The sequence below is a fragment of the Ictalurus furcatus genome, chromosome 21 (genome assembly GCF_023375685.1).
Source record: "Ictalurus furcatus strain D&B chromosome 21, Billie_1.0, whole genome shotgun sequence".
NCBI lineage: Eukaryota > Metazoa > Chordata > Actinopteri > Siluriformes > Ictaluridae > Ictalurus > Ictalurus furcatus.
In genome coordinates, this window is record NC_071275.1 from 3,973,439 (window position 1) to 3,985,820 (window position 12,382).

A 12,382-nucleotide genomic window follows, 5' to 3' on the forward strand; every position below is an offset into this window, starting at 1 on the left:
AGGGGTCAAGGTCTTGTCCGCCCTCCCCAAGCCTGAAGACCCATTCTCCACACCTGCAAGTGGACCTTTAGCTTGTCAACACTTTCTCTTCTTTAGAAAGCCCTTTGTTGAGCTCATGCACCACATACATGAATTATTCATTCTGGCTCAATTACGCTGCAAGAGGAGGCTTGTATATAGAATGAAGATCAATCCCAGCATGGTAGGAATAATGATGACAAATGCATTTGTATACTGATCAGTAAGTAAAATATGTGGTTTGAGTTATAGGTGTTGTTGTTTTTTTTTGATGTAACAAACATTCTATAAAAATTATTGTTTCAATTAAAGCAAATTGGCCTACTGGTTTCCATTAGGAGTTATGGTTTCCAAGAGACCACTTATTCTTGGTCCAGTTACATATCCCCAATATATTCAGTGTGTAGTTTATTCAATTGTATTTTATTCGAATAATAAGTTCTATTAAGATCAATTCTATCATGGTTTATACAGCGCATTGCATAAATAGTCATACACTTGCAATACTCACGTATAGTTTCAGATATATTTGTATCATTTGCAACTTCTAAGATTTCTTGCCATTAATAAAACCAATACCCCAAGACATGATATATTTCTGAAATCCTCAGTGTTAACTATCTATATATGAAAGAAGAATATTTCTATCATATTTTGAATAAGTGTGGCTTATCCTTTAGTCAAGACTGACTAAAAATCATTTTTTTTAAAATGTTTTCATTGGTTATGGCTTTTACTTTTATTCACGTTATTTATTTGTAGCATACTTATTAATGGGATCAATAAATCACATTTACAATATAACAGCATTAAAAAAAAAAAATCGTATCCATATTAATCACTGACATATTCTAAGTAAACTAAGCAAAATTGCCTACATATTAAAATGTTGGCCTAAGTAACATTTTGCCATTGTATGTAGTAACAGTAACAGGGTTTAGAAAATCTTCAATATTTTCCAAATTCACAAGCAATGTTTTCTAAAATTCGGAATGAACAGATTAAGTGATAATCATAGTAGAAACCCACAATTAAAAGGTATATAACATTTTATAATTTATTTCTTGCAGCAGCAGCATATCACCAGATTTTTTTAAAAAAAAAGAAAGAAAAGAAAACTCTCAACACCAATCTCTTAAATAATATGAACACAGTATTAAATTATGAATTAAATGTTCTTTAAATAGGTCTTCAATGTAGTAAACAGCCATTCCCGGAATGGAAACTATCGATTTATAATGGCAGTCTTGTGCCACAAGATGGCGATACAATATCGAATAAACAAACAAACAAACAAACAAACAAACAAACAAACAAATCTGTATAAAATTCTCAAATGTATTTAATTTGGCCACAAACTGATGTACGAGTAAATACGTTAAACAGCCTTGTCCTGTTTTGAACAGAATGGCTTCTGCCTGCGTCATATTTCTGCGCCACGGAAGTGGTTGGTTGCGTCATCTTTTGGCGTCGTCGCGCTCGTACGTATAGGTGTCTGCTCTGAAACCCAACCATGGTAAGCATGCGATTATATACAACTGATAAATGGGTAAAAATATATATATAACTCAATAATGGCTACAATCTAGTGGCTAATGATTTTTTTTTAACGTTTTGAGACCTTAGGTACTCGTAATTCACCTGAATTTCTCTCTAAAGAAACACATATCTCTTGCTTGGTGAACTAGCTAGTTAGCTTAACGTAATGCCATGTTATAATAATAATAATAACAAATAAATAATAATGTAGCAATGTAATCATCATAATAATGTATTGTTGTTTTTTTGTTTTTTTTTATAAAAACAGGCTCGAAACGCAGAAAAGGCCATGTAAGTATTGACTTGTGTTGTATTTATATATCCAATATCTATATATCCGAGTGTCTGGTTCATTTCAATGTAGTTATGTTGTTGAAGAATTTACTCATTACTAGTTGAGCACTTGTTTACACCTTCTCTGTTTTCTCCTCTGCAGGACGGCCTTGGCCAGGTTTCGTCAAGCTCAACTAGAAGAAGGGAAAGTGAAGGTAATTGTTTAATCATTATACTGTAATGATTTATAATTCCAGTATCCAGGGTTGTGCAGAAGAAAATGTCCTTCATTTTGAGTCTGATTCCTCTTGAGATTTCTTTCTCATGTCATCTCGGGGAGTTTTCCTCGACACCGTCACCTCTGACTTGCTCATTAGGGATAAAAACCTATGTTTTTTTTTTTCTAGAAATCTGCTTTGTTATAATGTTATAATTGTTAAAAGCACTGTAATTGGTACAATAACTTGATCCAATCATATTAACTACTATTTTACTGCTTTGCGGGACAATTACAGGAGAGACGGCCATATCTTGCCTCAGAATGCAACGAATTGCCTAAAGCAGAGAAGTGGAGACGACAGGTAAGAGAACTTTTATTGTACATATTTAATTAGGACTCTATGATGTGTCTCTGAGCATTGGCCGTGTTTAGGCACAAAGAATTTTGCCAAGCCAAATGTATTATTATTTAATTATTATTCAGAATATCCTGTTCATATTCGAATTGTAAACTCAGCAGTTTGGTGAAAATCTCTGTTTATTTTAAATCATGTAATCTTCTATCCTGTATCGTTTTATAGCAAATTTCTATCCTGCGTCGTTCTGCTTCAAAATGTTTGTAGTGAGGTTAGATGGGCATGCAATAATTTTTAAGTCTTTTAAAATTTGCAACAAGAACTTTTGTCTTGTAATCAGTAATCAGTGCACCCCAGGAGTCAGGTGTCTGTATCAATGTGCACACTTACTGTACATACAACATTTCCATTCACTAAAATTTTGACTCTTGACTTTTCTTGTAGATCATCAGTGAGATTTCAAAGAAGGTGGCACAAATTCAGAACGGTATGTACTTTATTATACAGCGGCTCAGAAGCTACGTATGTGCTGCGAATGTTAATCAATTATTTCGATTTAATTATACAATTAACGCATACTTTAACTAATTGTGAAAATAAAGTCTTGCCATATATGACACATGCATTCAGTGCTCCTTTCCTTCATCATACCACACCACACGTGGGTCAGCTAAAAAAAAAACAAACATTTAAGTAGATTTAGGTGTTGGATGTATTCTCAGCGACTAAAACCTGGAATTAAACATACAGCATTACAGCAATTTTACTTTTGAATACATCAATTATAATAAAATTGGAAAATGATGCAAATTGTGTAATTAGGTTTAGACAGCCAGAGTGGAGAGAGAACAAGCCAGGCTTGTTCACCATCAATAAAGATTGGTGAACCTGTTCCAGAAGCAGCCATGCAAGCCCAAGCCATGACACTACCTCCACCATGTTTCACAGATGAGCTTGTATGTTTTGGATCATGAGCAGATCCTTTCTTTCTCCACACTTTGGCCTTTCCATCACTTTGGTAGAGGTTCATCTTGGTTCCAGAACTTTTGTGGTTAATCTCTGTATTTCTTTGCAAATTCCAATCTGGCTTTCTGATTCTTACTGCTGATGACTGGTTTTCATCTTGTGGTTTGGCCTCTATATTTCTGCTCTTGAAGTCTTCTTCGAGCCATGGATTGTGATACCTTCACCCCTACCATGTGAAGTTTGTTCATGTCACTGACTTGTCTTGGAGGTTTTCTTCTCCGCTCTCTCATGTTTCTGTCATCATTTGCTGTTGTTTTCCTTGTCTGGCCTGTTTCATGTCGGGTTGTTAGTACACCAGTGGTTTCTTTCTTTTTCAGGACATTTAAAATTGTTGTATTGGCTATGCCTAATGCTTGTGCAGTGGCGCTGATCGATTTTTCCCTCTTCTCTCGGCTTCGGAGTTGCTTGCTTTCCTGCTATAGACGGCTCTCTGGTCTTCATGTTGGTTTATCCTTTTTAACAACAAATGCAGTCTTCACAGGTGAAACCCAGGGCTCAAACCACGAGTAGACATTCAGAGCTACTAACTCTTTAAGCAATCAATTTAACAGGGCACACCTGGGCACCAAGAAACATCAGTCAGTCACATGTTCCATTATTTTTGATCACTTAAAAAATGGGCGTGTTCAGACAAAAGGTGTCATGTTCTAAGTTGTTTAACACCTCTAGATGTAAATACGAGGAAATGAAAACTGAAATTTTGGTCCGTTATCTCAATCTCATATTCATCTTTTAATCTCAAACCCAAATGTTTTCAACGTATAGCAAAAACAATGGAATTGGCCTTGCCATTCCAATACTTTCGGAGGGGACTGTATATTTATTGCTGTGTTGTTCAGTCAGAGCCGTAACATTTCACCATTACAGATGAAACTATATAATCCTCATGTCTTTTTATGAATCAGCTGGATTAGGGGAATTCAAGATCCGAGACATGAATGATGAAATTAACAAGCTTCTCCGTGAGAAGGGCCACTGGGAGGTTCGAATCAAAGAACTGGGAGGCCCTGACTATGCAGTAAATATTCTAAATCCACCCTACATGAACAAATAGAAGAATTCCTAGTACAATTCTATATAACTCTATAGCTATAGCTACTTGCATAATGATTAGTAATTACTTTGGAACACTTCCTGTATGTTGTACTGAATTTCGTTTGCACGTGCATTAGAGAATCGGGCCAAAGATGCTGGATCACGAGGGCAAAGAAGTGCCAGGAAACAGAGGCTACAAATATTTTGGTGCCGCAAAAGAACTACCTGGAGTCAGAGAGCTATTTGAAAAAGAACGTGAGTAAAATTTTTCATGATAAACGTAAAATCCTAAACGTATCCATTTGCTTTTACAAGTCTCTGGACCGTGCGTCATTTACCTTATGATGCCCTTTATAGCTGTACCACCACCCAGAAAAACAAGGGGTGAGCTAATGAAGGACATCGATGCTGAGTATTATGGCTACCGAGATGAGGACGACGGTGTGTTAGTGCCCTTGGAACAAGAATATGAGAAACAAGGTAGGGCATGTTGCATTTAAAAACAAAAACAACAACTCTTTTAGATGGAGTGCTCTGCAAGGAATTTGTTATATCTGTTAAAAGTTTTGGCTGGAATAGTTCTGCCAAAAATGTACACAAACAGCCCCTTTCACCAAATGTTGTTGAGGAATCAAGACGTGTGTGTGTGTGTGTGTATATATATATATATATATATATATATAAGTGTATTTTCTCCTTCTCTTGGCCAGCCAGACGTAGATGTAGAAATATACATCTGCTCTATATTCTTGCTATATGGGGTGCAGCACAATGGTGTTTTGTATCCAAGTTGTGCATATATTCCTAAGAAACTGCCATTATATTCAGCTACATATTTAAAAAATGTTGTACGTGTCCCATCACTGTTTAAAACATTTACTTTATACGTTACAAATTCTTTTATTACGCTGATACAGATCTAAATTGGGGGGAGGGGTGGGGGGTTTACAGTGGCTTAGTGGCTAAGTGGCTAGCCTGTTGCTTCGCACCCCCGGGAATGTGGGTGTGAATCCCGTCTCCGCCCTGCGTGCACAGAATTTGCATGTTCTCCCCATGCTTTGGGGGTTTCCTCCAGGTACTCTGGTTTCCTCCCCCAGTCCAAAAAACATGTATTATAGGCTGATTGGCATTTCTAAAATGTATATAGTCTGTGAATGTGTGTGTGAAGTCCGGGGTGTCCCCCACCTCGTGCCCCGAGTTCCCTGGGATAGGCTCCAGGCTCCAGGCTCCCGGTGACACTGTGTAGGATAAGCGGTATGGAAACTGGATGGACGGATGGACATATCTAAACAGTTAACACATGCCATAAGTGCGCATTTATCATTCAGAGCCATTTTCATTCATCATTTAACAGAAAAATGTAGGAAACCATCATATTTCAACTAATTAGGCAAGTAAAAGCAAAACATTGATATGCATAAAATGTGGATTTTTGTCTCTACGCAATATAAATATTGTATGTAGTATGAACATTCAAAAAGCATTTGTTCAAAAATTGTTGTTCACAGTTGTCCTATGTATCAAGGATTGTGGGGATCTTGGATTAATGTTACGACCCCATTATGAAAAAGGCTGTGTCTCACATGCAGTTTAATTACAATCATGACCAGTTAAATGAGTGACAAACCCAGTTTGATTATTTCGTGCCTCTGGAAAAGGCATCTCACCACGTGGCACTCGTACTACTGCTAAAACGTGATTTCACTTCATTACAGTCCACACACATTTTCACAATTTCAATGAAAGACACCAGACTGTCCACATAATGATGTGGATAGAAAGGGTGTCCTTGTGTGTGTACAATGAGAGACTTGAGGCCTTACATGCTGGTCATATCCCCAGCCATGTGTTTGCTATTTGGGTTAATTATCTGAATGGCAGACGTGCAGCTTGAGGTTTGGTGTGAAAATGTGAGCCGGAGTCAGTCAGCTATGCTGCAGTACTATGTGACCTTCAGTCACAATGCCTTGGCTCAGATAGAAAGACCTGAGGATTTTCAGTCAAGGTACCTCATAAGAACTTTGCACGTTCCAAGAACACAACACTGAGTGACACATAACATCTAAATAGCGGTGCAAGGATTCAGTTCAGGAAATATTCGAATATTTAATTTAAAATATCAGAATTAATATTTTGAAGCAGAATATTATTTCAAGCAGCTTTTTAAGTGGCTAATTTCTCAGGTCTCTTGCAGACTAGAATAGGATTTCATCTAGGATTGTCCTGTATTTGGCCCATCTTGCCCTTAATTCTGAGCAGTTTCCCAGTACCTGCTGATGAGGAGCATCACACCACATCTGGGCTGTGGTTGTCCTGTGAACAGTTTCCCCCCCATCTGAGCTGTGGATCTTTCCAGCTTCTTCAGAGTTAAACTTGGCCTCTTGATTGCTACTCTAATGAGATCATCTCCACCTACCCCCCCCCCCTCCCCCTAAACACATTAATATTATTGGCTATTTTGTGTAGTCATGACATATAATCCCAAATCCAAAGTCCATATAGTTTGACACTACAGAATGTCAAAAATGTTAGAGTGGTGAATGCTTATGCAAGGTATTGTATGTTGCACTTAAAGTAAATACAGTCATGTGAAAAAATTAGTAGACCCCATGGAAATTGTTGACATATTTAGACCAGCAAACGTTTGATCATGTTTGAAACAGTGCCCATCAATAACGGTGATATACTTGAGCAAAACCGCAAGGAAAATGAGCTGTTTCAATCATTTATTCAACAGAAATACCAATAGATGTGAGATTCTTCTGTGGAAAAAGTAAGTACACCCTTGGCCTCAGAAGCTAGTATTGCCCACTTTAGCAGAAATAACTTTTTTTTTTTGTAGGTGTTTTGTATAATTGTCCACCAGGCTTGCTGGAATTTTTGACCACTCTTCCATGCAATATTCTTTCAGTTACAAGATGTTTGAGGGTTTTCCTGCATGTCCTGACCGTTTCACACCCCCCCACAACATTACAATGGGATTTAAATCCGGTCTTTGACTAGGCCATTCCATAACCCTCCATTTCTTCTTTTTGAGTCGTTCCTTACTAGATTTGCTAGTGTGCTTAGGATCATTTTCCTGTTGAAAGTAGAGATGCACCAATAACCGATTATTCAGAGTGATATCGGCTGATACCGATAACGATCGTTCTGCCTTTTATACCTTCTTTTAAATAAATAATAATTAATTCCACAATTCTGAAAGAAATGCAAATAAAAACTTTATTCTCTCCATTTCAACAAGTTGTTTCACAGTAACTGATCTCATAAACATAAAACACATCACTCTAATTAACATTAACACATGAACTCAATTCTGAAGATTAAAGTAAGATTTCTTAACTTGGTGAATGTTATTAATTCATATTAACATTGACTGAATTGTGAAAAACCTCCTGTTCATCTCACATTCACTCACCACAAACACAAGCATTTCTACTTCATTATTAACATTAAACTGGTAATATATAGGCCTAATATAAACCTTTTTTTTTGATGATATTAACTCATTAACATTAACTACATATGAAATATACTACTTTACAAATGATTTTCTTTGCAATAAATAGCAATATATACCTTTTTACAACTCGTCTTCATTTAAATCTTTCAACGGTGTACTGGCCCTTTAATTCAGAACGAGCAGTGGTAGTAGCGGCTGGGGATGGGGGGTGGACTCGTTTCACTGCCGCAGCGTCCGGTGCAAAATTTTTTAGCAGTGCAGAGCTTACAGAGATTACAAACTGCAGTTTTCTGTCATCATTCCACACAAGAGACATCATCTTTATAAAATCGGTGTGTTTCCCCGCCCTCTTTTGATTGACGGGATATAATCGGCCCTGATCATCGGATGTTTTTAAACCATCGGCCGATAGCAAAAATGGCCTTTATCAGCTGATACATCGGTGCATCTCTAGTTGAAGGGTCCAATTTCGGTTCAGCTTCTACTTTTGCACAGATGACCTCACATTATCTTCAAGCACTATTTGATATGATGCAGAATTCATAGTTGAATCAATGAATGCAAGCTGTCCATTCCCTGGGGCAGAGAAGCAACCCCAAACCATACATTTCCACCACCGTGCTTCACAGTTGGTATGAGGTGCTTCTTCTGAGAAGTTGTCTTTAGTCTGTGCCAAAAATGTCTGATGTTACTGTGGCCAAACAACTCTATCATTGATTCGTCTGTTCAGAGCACATTATTCCAAAAGGCCTGGTCTTTGCCTATATGCTCATTGGCAACTGTAGTCTAGCAAAGGCTTTTTCCTGGCACGCCTCCCATGCAGGTCAAATTTGCATGCACTTTCACACCAACAGTTGCAAGACTTGCTTGCAGATCCTGTGATGAACTTTTAGGGTTCTTAGAGACTTCTTTTTGCATCAGACGGTCCGCTCTTGGGCTGGAGTTGCTGGGACGGCCAGTCCTGGACAAATTGGCAGTCGTTTGAAATCTGCGCCATTTGTAGATTATTTTCCTTACAGTGGACTGATGTATTTCAAATAATTTGGAGATCTTTTGAAATCCCTTGCAAAACTTCTAGGCATCCACAACCTTTTTTCTGAAGGCCTTACAGAACTCATTAGATCTTGGCATGATTACACCACACACCTCACCTAGAAAAGGGAAAACCAGACACTAGATATGAAAGGGGTTTAAATAAGACAGGTTCCACCTGCACTTCCCAAGCAGGTTCTAATCACTGGCACCCAATCTTGAACACCTGATTCAAATTTTATGGATTTGAAGATGTGATAAATGTATGGGGTGTACTTACTTTTTCCCATGTGACTGATTAGTTTTTTCTTCATTTAAATTGTGAAAATTACTACAAAATGTCACTATTATGTGTCATTTGATAGTGTATCACCTTTATTAATAGGCACTGTTTCAAAGAGGATCAAATCTGTGCTTGTCCAAATATGTATTTAAAAAAAAAAAGCCAACAATTTCCATGGGGTGTACTTATTTTTTCAAATGACTGTATACGTTGTTGAAGTATTGATCTGTTGTATTTAATTATTTTCTAACAGCAATAGCAGAGGCTGTTGAGAAGTGGAAAGCAGAAAAAGAGGCTCGTTTGGCTGGGGGTGGAGGGGCGAAGGAGGTGGAAGAAGAGGAGGAATACATATATGCTGTCAAAGATGATGAGGTAATGGCACATGCAGAACACCATACATCTGATGCCTTTAACTGCGATGCCGCAAATTCAGTTTGTACCTTGTGGGTGTCTCATGACGGCTACTATACTGGATTGTGGGCATGCACTGTTCAAATTTCTGAAAGAAAGAGCAGCAGCCAAAATGCTTGGTCTGCTATACATTTTTTTTCCCCCCAAATTATTATCATTGACCATCCAATCAAGTTCTTCAAAATGATTGATTTATTAAATTGGTTATTATTAGACAATATGTTGGTCACTGAGTGTTCTTTGTTCTAACTTGTATTCTTTTTTTTTATTATTTGTAGTCTGATGATGAGATGAGGGATCCGATGGAGGGGGAGGATGGAGCACAAACGTTTATTGCTCATGTACCTGTGCCATCACAGAAAGAGGTGAGAAACTGCATGTCAGAACACATCAAACAGAACGTATCGCTGTAGAATTAGGGGTGCGTTGGTCAGGGCTGCACAGTTACATACAAAATATTCAATAATTTGGCCTACATAATTAATTGTGAAAAGCCACAAATAGTTCATTTCATTTGGTTTTACGCATACTGCATCACGATCAAGCATTCAGTGAAACGGCACACATCATAGTAACAAAGTTCTATTTGTCTATATACGATAATCTGTCAATCAATTTTAATCATAGCATTAGAAAATGGACAATTGTTTTGTCAACTATCAATTCTTCTAATTTGAGCTAAAAAATTAAGCCTGCACTTTAATGATTAAATCGATTCACCACAGATTGAAGAAGCCTTGGTCAGAAGAAAGAAGATGGAGCTGCTCCAGAAGTACGCCAGCGAGAGCTTAATGGCACAAAGTGAAGAAGCTAAAGCGCTGCTCGGCTTGTAATGATACCCGTCTTCGTGTATGGGCATCAGGATTTTTACCATCAAGCAAGTTCATGCGTTTAATTCTTTTGAGGGGGTTCAGGTGATGAATTGTAAATGTGTATGTCATTCAAAAACTGGAACCCTTGAATCCATTTTGATGTGCACTTGACTAACTCCACAAAACTGGTAAGATGCATTGCAGTGGCTCAAATATGCCAATACATCTGACATTTCTGTTTATGAGAGGAGTGTTTTTATGGTGTGATTATACCACCATTTCCAAATGTCAAACACTCTGTATAGCCAAAAAGTTGGGGACACCTGACCATCACACCCGTATTGAACATCCCATTTCAGATTTAGTCTCCCTTTGCTGTTATAGTAACCTCCACTATTCTGCGAAGGCTTTCCACTAGATTTTGGAATGTGGTTGTGGGGGTTTGTCCATTCATCCACAACAGCATTAGTGAGGGCAGGCACTGATGTTGGGTGAGGAGGCCTGTGATGCAGTTGGTGTTCCAGTTCATCCCAGAGGTGTTCAGTGGGGTTGAGGTTGGAGCTCTGTGCAGGCCACTCGAGTTCTTCTTCACCAGCCATGTCTTTATGGAGCTCACTTTGTGCACAGGGGAATTTTCATGCTGGAACAGGTTTGAGCCTCTTAGTTCCAGTGAAAGCAAATTGTAATGCTACAGCATACAAATACATCCTATATGATTGTGTGCTTCCAACATTGTGGCGACAGTTTGGAGAAGCCCAAATATGGGTTGTGGTGTTCCGGTGTCCGCATACTTTTGGCCATATAGTGTGTTTTTGGGGAATATGTTGTTGACTATAAACAAGAGCAAACAGTTATTTGTAAATATGTTTTGTATACAATGCTTAAATTTTTTGGACCAGTAAAATTTTTCTACACAATTGGTTGATTTTGTATTTACTTGGCTTCATAGTCTGTTTTACAATGAGGTCTTTTCTCAGTTAATTTAGAGGACTGGAGGAACAGTTTGTGACCTGGAGCTGTGCGCTTCTTTTTGTGGTGGTGTTTTTTTAGGGGGCCAAGCATCGAAGGTGTGTAAGCACCCTATTGTTCTTTGGCTTTTCAGGGGCCGAGCACCAATGATGCAAGGAACCTATTGTTTATCTACGGATTCTGCTTTTTATTGTTATTCTGCCTAGGGGGTCTATGGCAGCCCATAGAACCATATGGTAAAAAGTTGTGAAATTTTGGAACACGGCTTCAGGACACATTCGGCTACAAATTCACCAAATCTGGGTCCCAAGCTCCCAAAGCTGTAGTGCCAAGAACAGGTAAAATCTTGGCCAAATTTCAAAGTATGTTTATGCCTATAACTTTAGAACCGTGTGGCCAAAATTTCAATGCCAGGTGTCCCTAGATTTCTAGAGTACACTTGACCCTATGACCTCAGTTTCCTAATTAGATTTTCGGCCATCTTGGATTTTGTTTAAAAACTATTTTTTGCCATTCCTCCTACAAATCTTGTCCAAATTTCACCAAATTACATGACATCTTCAGACCAAGCCGCACAAAAGTTAACGAATGGCATTTTGATTCGACTTGTATGAGCCAACAAATCTGGCAATGAAGTCGCCAATCAGGAAGTGACGCTGTATCTCATTAACAATTTTACGCATTGTCATGAAACTTGGTGTCTTCAGGACTATAACATAGAGGTCAAAAGTTACAATGATATAGAAAATGGGTCTTTTTGCTACTCCTCCTACAAATTACACCCCAAAAACATCAGCAGCAATGCCACCCTGTTGCCCATTTGTTCATCTAGAGTAGATCTAGATATTGTTGGGGTTTTTTTTAAATTTTTTTTTTATAAACCTTCTCAAGAGACCTAACTGTGCCAAAATGGTTGTGATGTACAGTATTTTGAGGACCTATATCC

The 12,382-nt window shown here is 38.0% G+C and overlaps 1 protein-coding gene across 1 annotated transcript; it reads left to right on the top strand.

Moving 5' to 3' along the window:
* The first annotated feature begins 1,463 nt into the window (after positions 1-1,463).
* On the top strand, positions 1,464-12,072 carry isy1 (ISY1 splicing factor homolog). The gene is made up of 11 exons (XM_053653484.1): positions 1,464-1,534; positions 1,826-1,848; positions 1,994-2,045; positions 2,346-2,411; positions 2,850-2,892; positions 4,337-4,449; positions 4,604-4,721; positions 4,824-4,946; positions 9,498-9,616; positions 9,934-10,020; positions 10,381-12,072. Exons 1-11 carry the CDS (start codon positions 1,532-1,534, stop codon positions 10,486-10,488), a joined length of 855 nt encoding a protein of 284 aa, XP_053509459.1. The 5' UTR covers positions 1,464-1,531; the 3' UTR covers positions 10,489-12,072.
* The last annotated feature ends 310 nt before the right edge of the window (positions 12,073-12,382 follow it).